At 38.8% G+C, this 13,263-nt stretch overlaps 1 protein-coding gene across 4 annotated transcripts in view; it reads right to left on the reverse strand.

Moving 5' to 3' along the window:
* Positions 1 to 13,263, reverse strand: part of SGPP2 (sphingosine-1-phosphate phosphatase 2) — a 42,114-nt gene that overhangs the window by 6,979 nt on the left and 21,872 nt on the right. For 3 of the 4 annotated variants that reach the window (XM_081328823.1, XM_081328822.1, XM_081328824.1), the window contains 2 exons: positions 2,194 to 2,373; positions 782 to 871 (listed from right to left, as the gene is read on the reverse strand). In XM_081328823.1, coding sequence (XP_081184949.1) covers positions 782 to 871; positions 2,194 to 2,373 — 270 coding nt within the window. Of the gene's footprint in view, positions 1 to 781; positions 872 to 2,193; positions 2,374 to 10,676; positions 10,752 to 13,263 lie in introns of those variants that run through there. The other variant, XM_081328825.1, reaches the window with a different exon arrangement.

Here is a 13,263-nt window from a genome sequence, read left to right on the forward strand (position 1 = left end):
ACTTTCATTATATATCAGGTCTCCAGAGAAATGTCCATGCAGTGGTTTGCTTCAATTTTGTTCTAGGTGGTATGACTAATAAACAATCCTTGCAAGATTGCTTAGAGGAGCTTTCCCCAGATGTCAAACTGATGGTGGAAGGTGTAGAGCAGGCATGTCAAACTGCCAGTCCACAGGCCGGATGCATCACACCGAAACCGCGCCCACCCCATTGCCGGCAATGAAGGAAAAGTTCCGATACATCGTGCGATGTCACGTGACATCGCGGGTTTGACATGCCTGCTATAGAATAACAAGCTGGGGATTTTGGCTTATTGTTCCTTTGAGACACAGAATAGCAAATTATTTATTCTTGATTTTCAAATCCTAGTTTATGAAGACATCAAGCCAGAATTCCTTGGGCTTGTTTAAGTGGAAAGCCTAGGAGAGGCATGTGAGAAAAATAAATTGCTTCTGGAAATTTAACTACATATCTTTTTCAAGAGGGAAAATCTACTATATTTTAGAAATTATTATTTTTATTAATCATTTATTTGCAGGGAAGGAAAAATCAACAACCAACGTAGGCATATCATAAGCAGTAATATAGACAGTAATATTTGCTGCAAACCATAATGACTCCTAAATGATGACATATACATGGCGATGTCATCACAATAACTGCAAAATTATGGACTTGCATCAAAATTCCGTAATTTAAATAATTATGGCATCATAAGCATTTCATGATTTGTCTTCCTTGCCTCTAATCTCCCAACAGTTACCCAAGGTAAAAACTTACCAGCACTGTGTGCATTCCTGTGTAAATTCTGCTGAGGCTTACCAGAGATGAAAATAAGAAGGCTCCCAACAGTCCGAGTTCAAGTGGATACTAAAAATATAAGGGAAAAGAATGTTAATAAAATCTTTATTAATCACTGAACAGAAAACAGTACATCCACAATTTAGTTTGTTGTTATTGTTAGTTGTGAAGTCGTGTCCAACCCATCGCGACCCCATGGACAACGTTCCTCCAGGCCTTCCTGTACTCTACCATCTTCTGGAGTCCATTTAAGTTCACGCCTACTGCTTCAGTGACTCCATCCAGCCACCTCATTCTCTGTCGTCCCCTTCTTCTCTTGCCTTCAACCTTTCCCAGCATTAGGCTCTTCTCCAGTGAGTCCTTCCTTCTCATCAGGTGGCCAAAGTATTTGGGTTTCAACTTCAGGATCTGGCCTTCTAAAGAGCAGTCAGGATTGATCTCCTTTAGGACTGACAGGTTTGATTGCCATGCAGTCCAAAGGACTTGCAGGAGTCTTCTCCAGCACCATAGTTCAAAGGCCTCAATTCTTTGGCGCTCAGCCTTTCTTATCGTCCAAATTTCACAGCCATACATTGCAACTGGGAAGACCATAGCCTTGACTATACGCACTTTTGTTGGCAGGGTGATGTCTCTGCTTTTTAGTGTGCTGTCTAGATTTACCATGGCTTTCCTCCCCAGGAGCAAGTGTCTTAATTTCTTGGCTGCAGTCCCCATCTGTGATGATCTTGGAGCCCAGGAAAATAAAATCTGTTACTACCTCCATTTCTTCCCCATCTATTTGCCAGGAATTGAGAGGGCCGGATGCCATGATCTTGGTTTTCTTAATGTTAAGTGTGAAATTTAGTTTGAGGATACCATAAATCTAAAGAATTAAGAATCTTCCTTTCCTAAACCTAAGATGAAACAATTCAGACAATGAGAAGGGAACTTATGACTTCCCAAGGGCCTTATTTGGATGAGTTACCTGAAGATAATAGATGGTGAATTTTTTTGTAGATAACATCAAGTGATTCCATTCCAAAAGGAGCCTCCAACGCATCCCAGGCTAAATGAAGAATTCTAAAGATATATCTCCACAATTGAAAGACTAACCAAGTAGTGCCCATCCCCTGTGATAAAGGGACAAAAGATGCTAATTTTACAGAAATGTGATTGAGGCTGTAAAATAGTCCATATTCCTAGGAATGACTTTTCTCAGCCACAGTGAAAAGTTTGTTATGACTGTCTGATGAAGAACAATACACAAGAAGGAAGAGGCTGAAACAGAAATGGACTGTAATGCTACTGAAATACTTGAGGGTTAATATGGAAGGACTGATATTTGACCAAATAAGGCAATGAAATTTGTTTATGCAACTTGACTAGATTAAATCAGAATTGCTGCTTCCTACCTTATACTGGTTTGCAGTCACAGATACAAAAGTGAAAGAGATGACAGTTGCTGCCATTGCATGTGTGGATGGCATTCCATATTCTGCATTAGTCTTCTTTTCTAGCTTGACAACAGGTGGTGAATGAGGACGAGGCCACTTCAGAAGATCTTTCATGACTTGACCAATATACATAACTACCTGGAGATAGCAAAGAGATTTTCTTGTTTATTTATGTAGTAAACAAATTTACATAGCTGCCCTACTCATACACAGGTGACTTTGAGCGGCTTACAACATTAGAAACCACAACATAAAAAACCAACAATACCACCAGATCAGCCACTTAATCGGTTCTCTCTCCATTTGGGATCTCCAGGCCTGCTGAACAGCTATGTCTTTGGCATTTCTCAAAAAAGCAACGGGGTTGGGAGCAATTGTACCTTCATGGAAATTATGCCCCATAGAGAAGGAGCCACCATTCACAAGACACTTTTCATGGTCCCACCAGATGTAGATCCCTAATACTCTACATTCCTGTCCTGGTGGGTCGGGTAGGTATAATGAAAGAAAAATGGTCCTTCAGACAGCCTGGCTCCAAAACATTTAAAGTTTAAAATGAGAGATAGAGATTTGCCCAAGGGTTCAAGATAAGTAGTTGAGGGAACCTACCTCCACCTGATCAACTCCAGAGGCCATAATTCCTAGACATATAGAGAAAGGTGTGCTTGGAATTATATGAATTAAAAGTCTAATTCATCTGTAATGAATGAATTTATCTCTTGCTGATAAAGACTGACTTATCAAATCTCAGACTAATAAATATTTTTACAGGCCCAGATAAAAAGCCTGAGGTCAGATAGGAAGTCTAGAACTCCCCCCCTTTTTCCCCCCCTGTGGCCCTAAAACAGAAGAACCAAGCTGTTCTATGCACCATCAAAGACCCTTCCAGGAGCAATAATATTGTAATCTAAAAACACCAAATATCAATAATGGCAGGAACATTAAGCAGTGGCATTACACATTTAACAATGACAAAACAAGTCAATGTAATGCTAAAGCAATGAATCATAAATGCAGTAAGTCAAATGTTTGAAAGTCACAACAGAGAACATAATAACTTCAAACATTACAAGTTACACCTAAAGAGAAAATGTGTTCCCACTTTTGGGGAATGTAGTTTTCTTAGTGCATCCTTGAGCAAAGGTAACACAAACTATGTTGAGCTAAAATACTAAAAATAGAGTAATGTTTGTTCATTTATCAATTTTGTATATTGACCTAATTATATAACAAACTGCTGATGGATGACAGTATAGAAATAGAAATATAATAAACATATCAATCAAAGCAGAAAACATTTAAAGCCTAACCCACAAGCTAAGAGTTCCCATTCCTTCATTCCCTAAGAATTCTCTAGGGGAGTTTTATGCCAACTTGACCTCTGGAGGGAGGCCAGTCCATGGGCGTGGGCCATCACAGAAAAAATTGCTTCTAAGCTTTCCCCCACCCCCTTGCCTGGCTCCCCCAAAAGAAAGATTAAAAACGTCTACGGAGAGTACATTGGACAAATTAGTGACACATCCTGTTGCAAAGTGATGCTTTGTATTCTAGAAAATGTCTATTGGTTATAATTTTCATCATTTCTCTACCAAATATTGTCCCACATGCATCTCTCTCACTCTCCTTTATTTTTTTTTAACTTTCTTGAATTTTATATAAAACTCTTCTGGGTATTTAATTCCAGTAGTAATTTACTTAGTGATTTTTAAATGGTGGGAAAAAATGAATGAAAAAAAAGTAGATGTGGTTTGGACGCTAGATATGTCCACTCTTAGTTGATATAAGCAAGTTTCCCCTTCCCTCCCTCTCCCGCCAGCTTTTAGTAAATAAGACTGAATTAAATTTTATCCTATTTCCAGCTTTAATATCAAGATCTTTTCTGCTCTTTTGGTCCACCTTCCTTCATGAAATGAAGTTCACAAGTTATATACAATTCCTTTTTAAGTTCAAAGAAGAACTAAAGTACGTGAGTGACCTGGAGACATCAAGAACACCATGGCATCAAGTCTGATAGTCAGCAATAACTTCAAATTTCTACTACTAATCTTACAGGGGGAAAAATATAAAACTATTTCAGAAGCCTTGAAAATTTAAGATTGGAGATTTATGGATTGTAATGTTCATCTTCAATATCTGCATAAATCACTTGTTTCAGATGTGCTACAATTCTTTTCATGACCGTGGAACACATACAATGACAGACAACAGAGTTACCATTTGGGTCTCAAGGTCAAGATCATAGAAAAAATACCACTGGGTCTTTTTTATCAATAGTATACATCTGGAGATTTGGGGGGAAATAGCTTTTAAAAAAATGCTTACCACTTTTATATGTTTACAAGTTACTTTCATGGAACAGAAATGACTATTGCTAAGCACATTGATTTGTGCTTAGATTGTAAGCCGCCCTGAGTCTTCGGAGAAGGGCGGGATATAAATGGAATTAAAATTAAAAAATATGTATTTTTGTTCAGAATAGGTATTTGAGAATAAGCCATTGAAAATCAAAATGAAACTGTAAATGGCTAAGAAGCAGAGAAACAGCTAATGCTATATGTGTAATATAACAATGAGTTCAAAATCCATTTTTATTCTTTATTTGGGATCAATAGCAGCCTTCAACAGTTAAGCTTTCATCAGACTGAAATTAGCATACAATGAAATAGTTTACATTTTTAAAAACAAAGTCTGCTAGATCCTAGCCATCTCGTAAAATAAAACATTTAACCATTAAAAGGAAGTCAAGCTATTCTCCAAAGGACCCGAAGGCAAGACAAGAAGCAACGGATGGAAACTAACCAAAGAGAGAAGCAAAATAGAACTAAGGAGAAATTTCCTGACAATTAGAACAATTAATTAGTTGAACAACCTGCCTCCAGAAGTTGTGAATGCTCCAACACTGGAAGTTTTTAAGAAGAGATTGGACAACCATTTGTCTGAAATGGTATAGGGTTTCCTGCCTGAGCATGGGGTTGGACTAGAAGTCCTCCAAGGACCTTTTCAACTCTGTTATTCTAATTCTATTTATTATTATTGTTGTTGTTGTTGCTATTGTCATTATTTTAAAAAAACTTCCATCACTACATCAAGTTCCCTGATGTTGCCTGCTACCGTATGTTATCCTGCTTTAATGAATGAGAAGTTTTTGCTGATTTGATGTTGGAGTAGAAGATTCAAATGTCCATCTTGTATATATCAAACAGATATGGCAATTTCAGAAAACTATGTGGGCCCTGCTGCCAATATATTTGCATGTTCAATAGATGGGTGAAATATTCCTCCAGCAAAATTGAAATGATCCTGGAAAAATCAGCCTCTTCAATATTAGATGCTCTGCAGATTATAGCAGACTGCTGAATGTGCAGGGCAGGAGGTCTTCAATCTTTCATACCAGAAGCCTGTCCTTACCTTCTGCTTTGGTGAAGTAGCTTACTTCTAACTTAGTCGTTCTTTTCCAGGCACCTCCTGGCATCTACGCAAGCATGGTAAATGAGAAGCTGGATCTCACAATTTGTGCTGCTTTCTGGCAATCAAAAGGTAAAATGTAACTGAAACCTGCCATGCAGTCAAAATTTTAAGTGGGTTTGGTAGCAAAGAACTTCATGATCCTGAAAAATTGGAATTTTCAAAAATAAAAATCTGATAAATGAACTAGGTCATGGAAGTCTCCTTAAATCAATATAGCATCACTGATTTTTCCAGTCATACATGGCAAATACTGTAACTCAATATATAATGAGGACCACATCCATACAAGCTCCTCAGGTGACACTAGTAGCAGTACCATATGTTTTTTTATCCCCCAGGTGAAGAAACAGTCCCCTCTCCAAAGCTTTTAGATACTGTCATTTTTCAAAATGCCTGCAAAAATGCTTGTGATGATTAATGGCTAGCCTAAGCTACTATAATGAATGGAGACAGTCTGAAAGGAAGAAATTTGGTAGATTAAATCCTGAGATTTTCAGTAGGATAAACAGACTTGGGACAACTATCATCCAGCATATGGCTTCTACTCCCTTGTCCCTTGTTTCTCTTGCCCCTGTCACATTAATGTGGCAATGAATGGACAGAAATGTCTTTTTCTCCAGCCTCCAACAAACTTCTGTTTTTGTTTGCTGGTTGCAGAGAAAGAGAAGACTCTCCTGTCAAGCTAATAATATCAAGAAATTATTAGTTCAAATCACAAGGAAATCATCCTACTTGTGGCAATTTCTAGGTTACATATTAATCAGTTGACTACAGGACCTGAGAAAAGATTCACCGCTTCTCCATGGCCACGCTGTCAGATACTCTACTTACTCTGCATTGCAAGAAAGGTGGAAGAAAAGAATAGAGAGGATAACCAGCAGCACAGTGGACATATTCAGTTAACAGCAGCAAAGGGTGCACAACTGAAGGAGCAGGTTAGGGAAAAGATCATCATGGAGAAAATCTTTCTGTGTGGTTGCTAACAGTGACAAAGACTTGACAGCCCATCAAACAATCAAAAATCAAGATTTACTTTCACAAGACACCACTGCTGTGACAGGTAGAATCATGAACTCTGTTTATCAGTTTATTTGGAAGCAGCACAGATCTAAGTTGAATACGACTACTGCACATACTCACTAGCCTAGTCGTTTGCTTTCGTTATTTCCAAACTAACGAAATGTTAGAATAATAATTATATAAAGAGGCTTGAACAAATCTACTTGAATCAATGAAGTTAAGAAATACTTATGCCAAAATAAATTGGCCTTAAGATGCTATAAAACATTGGTACTTGTTGCTTAATACAGTGCACACTGCATGTATGCTCCAACCTTATAAATATCCATATCCAGCTCAAAAAAAGAGAAAAGGAATAGCAAATGCTCAAACACCAAACCAATCAACCTGGGAACACACATTTCCTTAAATATTAGTTGATAAGATTTTCAGCAACTGGAGGCTACAAGAATTAGGATACTGATGTAGCAATGTCATGAAATTTGGCTAGAGGTTATCATTAAGATATTGCACCTAACTGAAGATTATCTTATTGTGTTTCCTGCCTCACTTCAAATGTGCTGCTTATAATTTATAATTTCCTGTGGCGTAATTATGAATGTAAAGTAAGGGTTTCAGGTTTTTTATAGGCTATAGTCATCCCATCTCTGCTTTGATGCAAGGCAGAGAGTAAAATAATTGTGCAGTGGTGTTACTTCAATTAGGTAAAGTCTGGTTCTGTTAGTTATTAATACTGCCAACAATCTTCTTGCCACCCCTCCTCCTCAATTTTATCTATTACAACAATTGAAAAGTAGGGTAGAATGATAAAATATGAGGTATATCTTCGAATAAATGTAAATGGTACTTGCAAAGTAAACCGAACTGGCTAGAATCTTAAACATGAGAATCTGACTGAAGCTCAGCATTATTTATATTGTCAAAAGCTGATGAAGCAGCAAGGTTTAGATTATTAAAGAATAGCTAATGAGCATTAACGGGAAAGTTTGAGGGGAGCATAAAAACAATCTCTCAGTTTTATTCCCTCAAAAATAAACCCATTGGGAACATGCCATTGATACCCTCCTGTCTACTGTATAATTATAATAACCTATGCAAGAACTTTGTCTCATATTTCAGACTGAAACAATCAAACAATCACATTTACCCTCCCAATACTCTATTATCGGGGCTATTAGTTTAAGTCTAAATGCAATCTCCAATATAAAGGCTTTTCAATTTGGAAGCAGGCCTAATTTTAGAGGGAGGCATTGACTGTAAGAGAAGTCAGTTGCATCAAGCTACTTAATTAGGCAATTTAGAGAACACAGAGTGCTCCAGAATCACCAGGACTCATTTAAAGTCATTTGATTTTTTTTTAATAATACCACAACAAACAACACTCTAGTCATGCCTATTATTCAGGTTTTAAGCAGGCAGAAAGATTAATTGGTTGGACTGATCTGTTTTTACTCCTGCTACTTGCAATTGGGCTACCTTTCTTCTCTGATGGTATAGTTACACACAGGCATACATACATATTGTGCTGCCACCACGTGGCTGTGTGGAGAACTCACAATGTGGGCAGTCAGACCCTCCTACCCTATGATGTATTTCCTCTTCCCTCCCCTTTCTGGGATGGACTTCCTCTTCCTTTGTCCCTTGAGAGTCCATTCTCTTTAGCCAGAAGACATGGGGTAACTTGCAGACTCAATATGCAGACCCCGGGAGTATTACCATTTTCTAACCTTAGAGATGCCTTGGAAATATCTTGGAAATGCTGTACAAAGGTCATCTGAATGCATCCACCTATTGTATTCAATTCTACATGCAATAAAGGTATTTCTATATGATAAAAGGTGTTTCTACGGGTTCAAAACTATCTGGAGAGATCTGTTAATGTTAATGACATCTGCTTATATAGACCATAGAAGTCTTAAGAAGAGATTAATTAAAGTACAACAGCTTCGATCCAGAATAGTTAGAAAATGTGTTTTAATTCCTAAAATCTGCAGTCTAAAGTCTGTAATGTTTTCTACAATCAAACTCAGTCAGGAAATGTAATTTGAATTCTTTCTGTCTGCTTCTAAAGTGTGCATGATTCTCTGCAACTAAAGCTCAGTCAAAAAGTGCTTCTATAAACTTGCATGCCTACAGTAAAAAGGGAAATGAGTAATTTGTTGTTCTCCAGCTGATTCTGCAAAGAGGCAGAGCCGTGTTTTCAGGATTAAGTTTCTGTGAATCGAAGTTTCTTCCTGTTTTCCTGAGAAGACCAGCCAATAAGCTTGTTAAACTTTACTGCCTCCTTGCTTGAAAGACAAGTGGTTTCTGCTGAGATCTGAGAGTCTGTAGTCTGTAAGCTTGAGTTTGTGGAATCAAGATGCAAAATTAGAATTTTTCTGTCTGTCTTCTACAAAAAATTTTTTACCTCTCACCCAAATTGTCTAAGAAAAACAGAGATTTACCTTTGAAAACCAGTTTGTTTCAAGCTGAATTTCTCTCAAAGGGTAGTAAGGTTGTTAGTTTGCAAAACTCTTTCTCTCTGGCTCAGCCATTAAGTGGGCAATAAAAGAGCAATAAAACAATAAATTGTCATGGAAACCAGGCATGTGCTGGAAAGAAGCCACTGCTAGTCCCTACCCCTCCCTTCAGAATTAATGAATGGAATGCAAAGGCACAGATAGCCCTAATTCCAGGCAGCCAGCGACCTCTGGTGGCCAAAACTGAAACGCTTATACTGTCTGCAAATGTAAATTGCATGTAAGGCTTGTAAGGACAGAAAGAGAGGCATTGATTACAATGACAAACCATTGTCTTTAGAGTTGGAATTTTGCTCAAATTTTTTTTTGCCAGTTACAAATGAAATCTATGACAAGCCATGCAAGCCATGCTGCCCTGTAAACCGCCCTGAGTCCTTCGGGAATAGGGCGGTATAAAAATTTAAATAAATAAATAAATAAATAAATAAATAAATAAATAAATAAATAAATAAATAAATAAATAAATAAATAAATCTTTATATGAAAAGCAAGTAATTTAGTTACCAATCCTAAAACATATGTTTTGAATCTCCAAAGGGAGATTTCTCAGCAAAGCAATCCTAGCTCAGGCTCTCTAGCTATAAACAAGGAACAAGGAGCAATTTAACCTTCATCAGTGACACAGTTTACAGCTTATGGTTTGGCACTCTTAATACGGATAGAGAGCTCCTCAAGGGTTCCAGACTGGCTCACAACTTGTGGTCATAAGAAGAAACAATTGGCTCAATAAGTGTCCAATTTCAAGCTAGAGATAATACCAGGCTTGCTTCCTAACAGCAACCCCTAGTGGTCAAAAGGCAAATTTCCCTGAAGTCCCTAACCACGCAGCAGGTACCCCTAGTGGTCAAAGGGCAAATTTCCCTGAAGTCCCTAACCACGCAGCAGGTGCCCCTAGTGGTCAAAGGGCAAACTTCCCTGAAGTCTCTGACCCCACAGAATGCGCCCCCTGGTGGTCAAAGTGTGAAGTTCATCAAATTAGTCAAAAATACCTAGGAAATTTTCTGCATCTATCCTAGCCATGGCAGAGTGTCCCATTGATCCAGAAGAGCTGGTTCAACCAGACAACCCTGATTTGCACCAAGAAGTTGTAAGACCCAAGCGTACAATAAAACCAACCCAGAACCTCATAGAAAACTATGAGGCAACTAAGGATGAACTCTCCAATGAATTGTCAGAGAAATGGGACAGAACGGAACAATGCATCTCAATTTTGCTGAGCCTTAATGGCAATCCTGCTGAATTGAGAGACTATAGATCGCCTATCTGCAGCTTATGAACGTTACCAACGGCAGTATGCAAAATACATAGGTTTTTTTGAACGACTCTAATGTAGATGATTCCTCAGCAGAATTAAACAAAGTTGAGGATCTGAACTGGCAAAGGGATCTCCTAGTGCAAGATGCAATGAATAAGGCAAAAATCTGTATTGCTGACCTGCAAGAGACCAGATCGCATAGGTCTACATCAAGTAGGTGCACAGTACGCTCCGCTAGATCCTCTCGCTCCAGGACTTCAACAAAAAGTAACAAGTTGGCAGAGGCATGTGCACACCTAGAAGCAAAGAAAGTATATGCTTCCTTTGCCAAACAGGAAGCAGAGATGGAAGCACAGGAGAAAGCCCGTCAAGCAGAGTTAGCAGCCAGAATAAAGATTCTGCGAATTGAAGGGGAACAAGCCGTTGCCCTAGCAAAGCTGAAGGTCTATGAACGGGCAGCGAAGGAAGGCACCGATGTAGATTGTTCCATCCCAATTATATATATCACAAACACATACCCAAACACATATCAGTCTTTACACTACTGCCTTCCAAGAGAGATAACATTAAGCAAAGCACAGAAAATGAATAAAAAATAATAAATAAAATAAAGGCATGAGATAAGAAAAGGAAATGCAGCTAAATATACTTTATACCAGGGGTGTCAAACTCAATTTCATTGAGGGCCGCATCAGCATTGCGGTTGCCCTCAGGGGGCCGGGTGGGCATGGCCTACTAGGTGGGCATGGCTAAAGTGCGTATGGCCTACTGGGTGGGTGTGGCCAGCTCTACATCATTCACATCAAGGGTGCCCAGTGCTTTTTTTGTAAAAGAAAAAGGTGCCGGAACTCACACATGTCATACAACCTGCCTTGCCTACCCTACAAGGTTCCATCCAAAAAAGGTGCCGGAACTCCGTTCTCAGCGTTCTATGAGAAAAAAAGCCCTGAGGGTGCCTATGGGGGCCTGGGCAGGAGTGGGGCAGATCTGAGGGTCTCTGGCAGGAGGAGGGTCTCTGGGCCAGGGCCAAGGCAGTGGGGGCCGTTCCCTCACTGTTTCCAGGATGGCTTTGTGGGCCACATGAAACCACTTCACGGGCCGGATCTGGCCCCCGGGCCTTGTGTTTGACATGTCTGCTTTATACCAATGCTATTACTATAGTTTTCTATATATTTCTCTTTCAAAACCATCCCTGCCTTCTGCTATATCCATAATTTATGTCATACATTCTTTTTTCCCCAATTAATCTTCTAATCTCTCTTTTTGGAGGATCTCCATACAACCATGATTGTGTCATTACTCCCCTCCCTCTCATTGATTCACTTTTCCAGTAAGTTAACATATTTATTTATCATATTTATTTATTTTGTTATCTGGCTCTCACTCATTCATCATATATGACCAACCCATCTTAATATAGCTCTTTCATACTAAGAGTCAGGTGACGTAAAATTTTAATAAAATGTTATATTATTGGTCATTCACTTTTGTATTCATTCATCACCCACTCATTCTTGATCTGATTTATTTTGTTTTATTACACACTTTTTAAAGGATTCCATTCTTACTGCATTCAACTTAATTTATACTTGACAACTCAGTTCTACAAAACAAAGTGGCAAAAACATGCTCATATAAACTACCATTGTTTGTTTGTTTTTACAATCATATAATTTTTGATAGCCATGACATAAAATCCCTTTGCCAATAGTTGTGGCCACTTGTCTGAATCAATAGCTTAGGTTTTGGAGCAGAATGCATTTGATAATCTGAGGTTGGAGAAATCCCTCGTGTACATGCAATTATTACAATTATCGTGACATGAGCTTTCCTAGCAACCATCAGGATCTCAAGCAATGAAATATACAAAAGACAAGAAACATACAAACCATTAGACTGTAGTTCTATTCTCAAGCCTGGTGAATGTCCCTTCTCTGCCATCCCTCCAGCATTGTGGTTCCTTGCTTGCAGGAATTCTTAAAGCTCTTTACTCATGAAAGTAGGGGGCTTCATGTTTGACAATCTTCTTCATCTTTACACCCTCCAGAGATATCAGATACAGTAGTCACAGGATTGGGAGTTGAGGAAGGCTGACTTAAAGCTTGGCATTTCATATGAAAATAAAATCTGCAAACAGTAGCCATCTTCACCTTCACTAACTTCTATAACCTTTAAGTGTTTATTTTTGCAGAAGTCATATTATCCTAGGATGTATGTGGACATTTTGAGATCCTGTACCATTATTAACGTGGTGGCTCAGTGGGTTAGGACGCTGAGCTTGTTGATCAGAAGGTCGGCTGTTTGGCGGGTCAAATCCCGAGTGCCGCGTAGCAGAGTGAGTGCCTGTTACTTGTCCCAGCTTCTGCCAACCTAGCAGTTCGAAAGCACATAAAAAATGCAAGTAGAAAAATAGGGACCACTACGGTGGGAAAGGTAACAGCGTTCCGTGCGCCTTTGGCGTCTAGTCATGCCGGCCACATGACCATGGAGACATCCTCGGACAAGTGCTGGCTCTTCGGCTTTGAAACGGAGATGAGCACCGGCCCCTAGAGTCGGAAACGACTAGCACGCATGTGCAGGAGAACCTTTACCTTTACCTTCCCATTTTTAACAACAACGATGCACACTATTTTAGTTTCTTTTATTTTTTAAAAAATAAAGCTATTTCAGTTTAATATCTGACTTTGTAGTACTTTGTACACTTTGTAGTACGTGTTTTCTCTGCTGTTCTAGTTCTTATAAGCAGCCTCATGTCAAGACAGATAT

This window comes from Vipera berus, assembly GCF_964194415.1.
Source record: "Vipera berus genome assembly, chromosome: 5".
Taxonomy (NCBI): Eukaryota; Metazoa; Chordata; class Lepidosauria; order Squamata; family Viperidae; genus Vipera; species Vipera berus.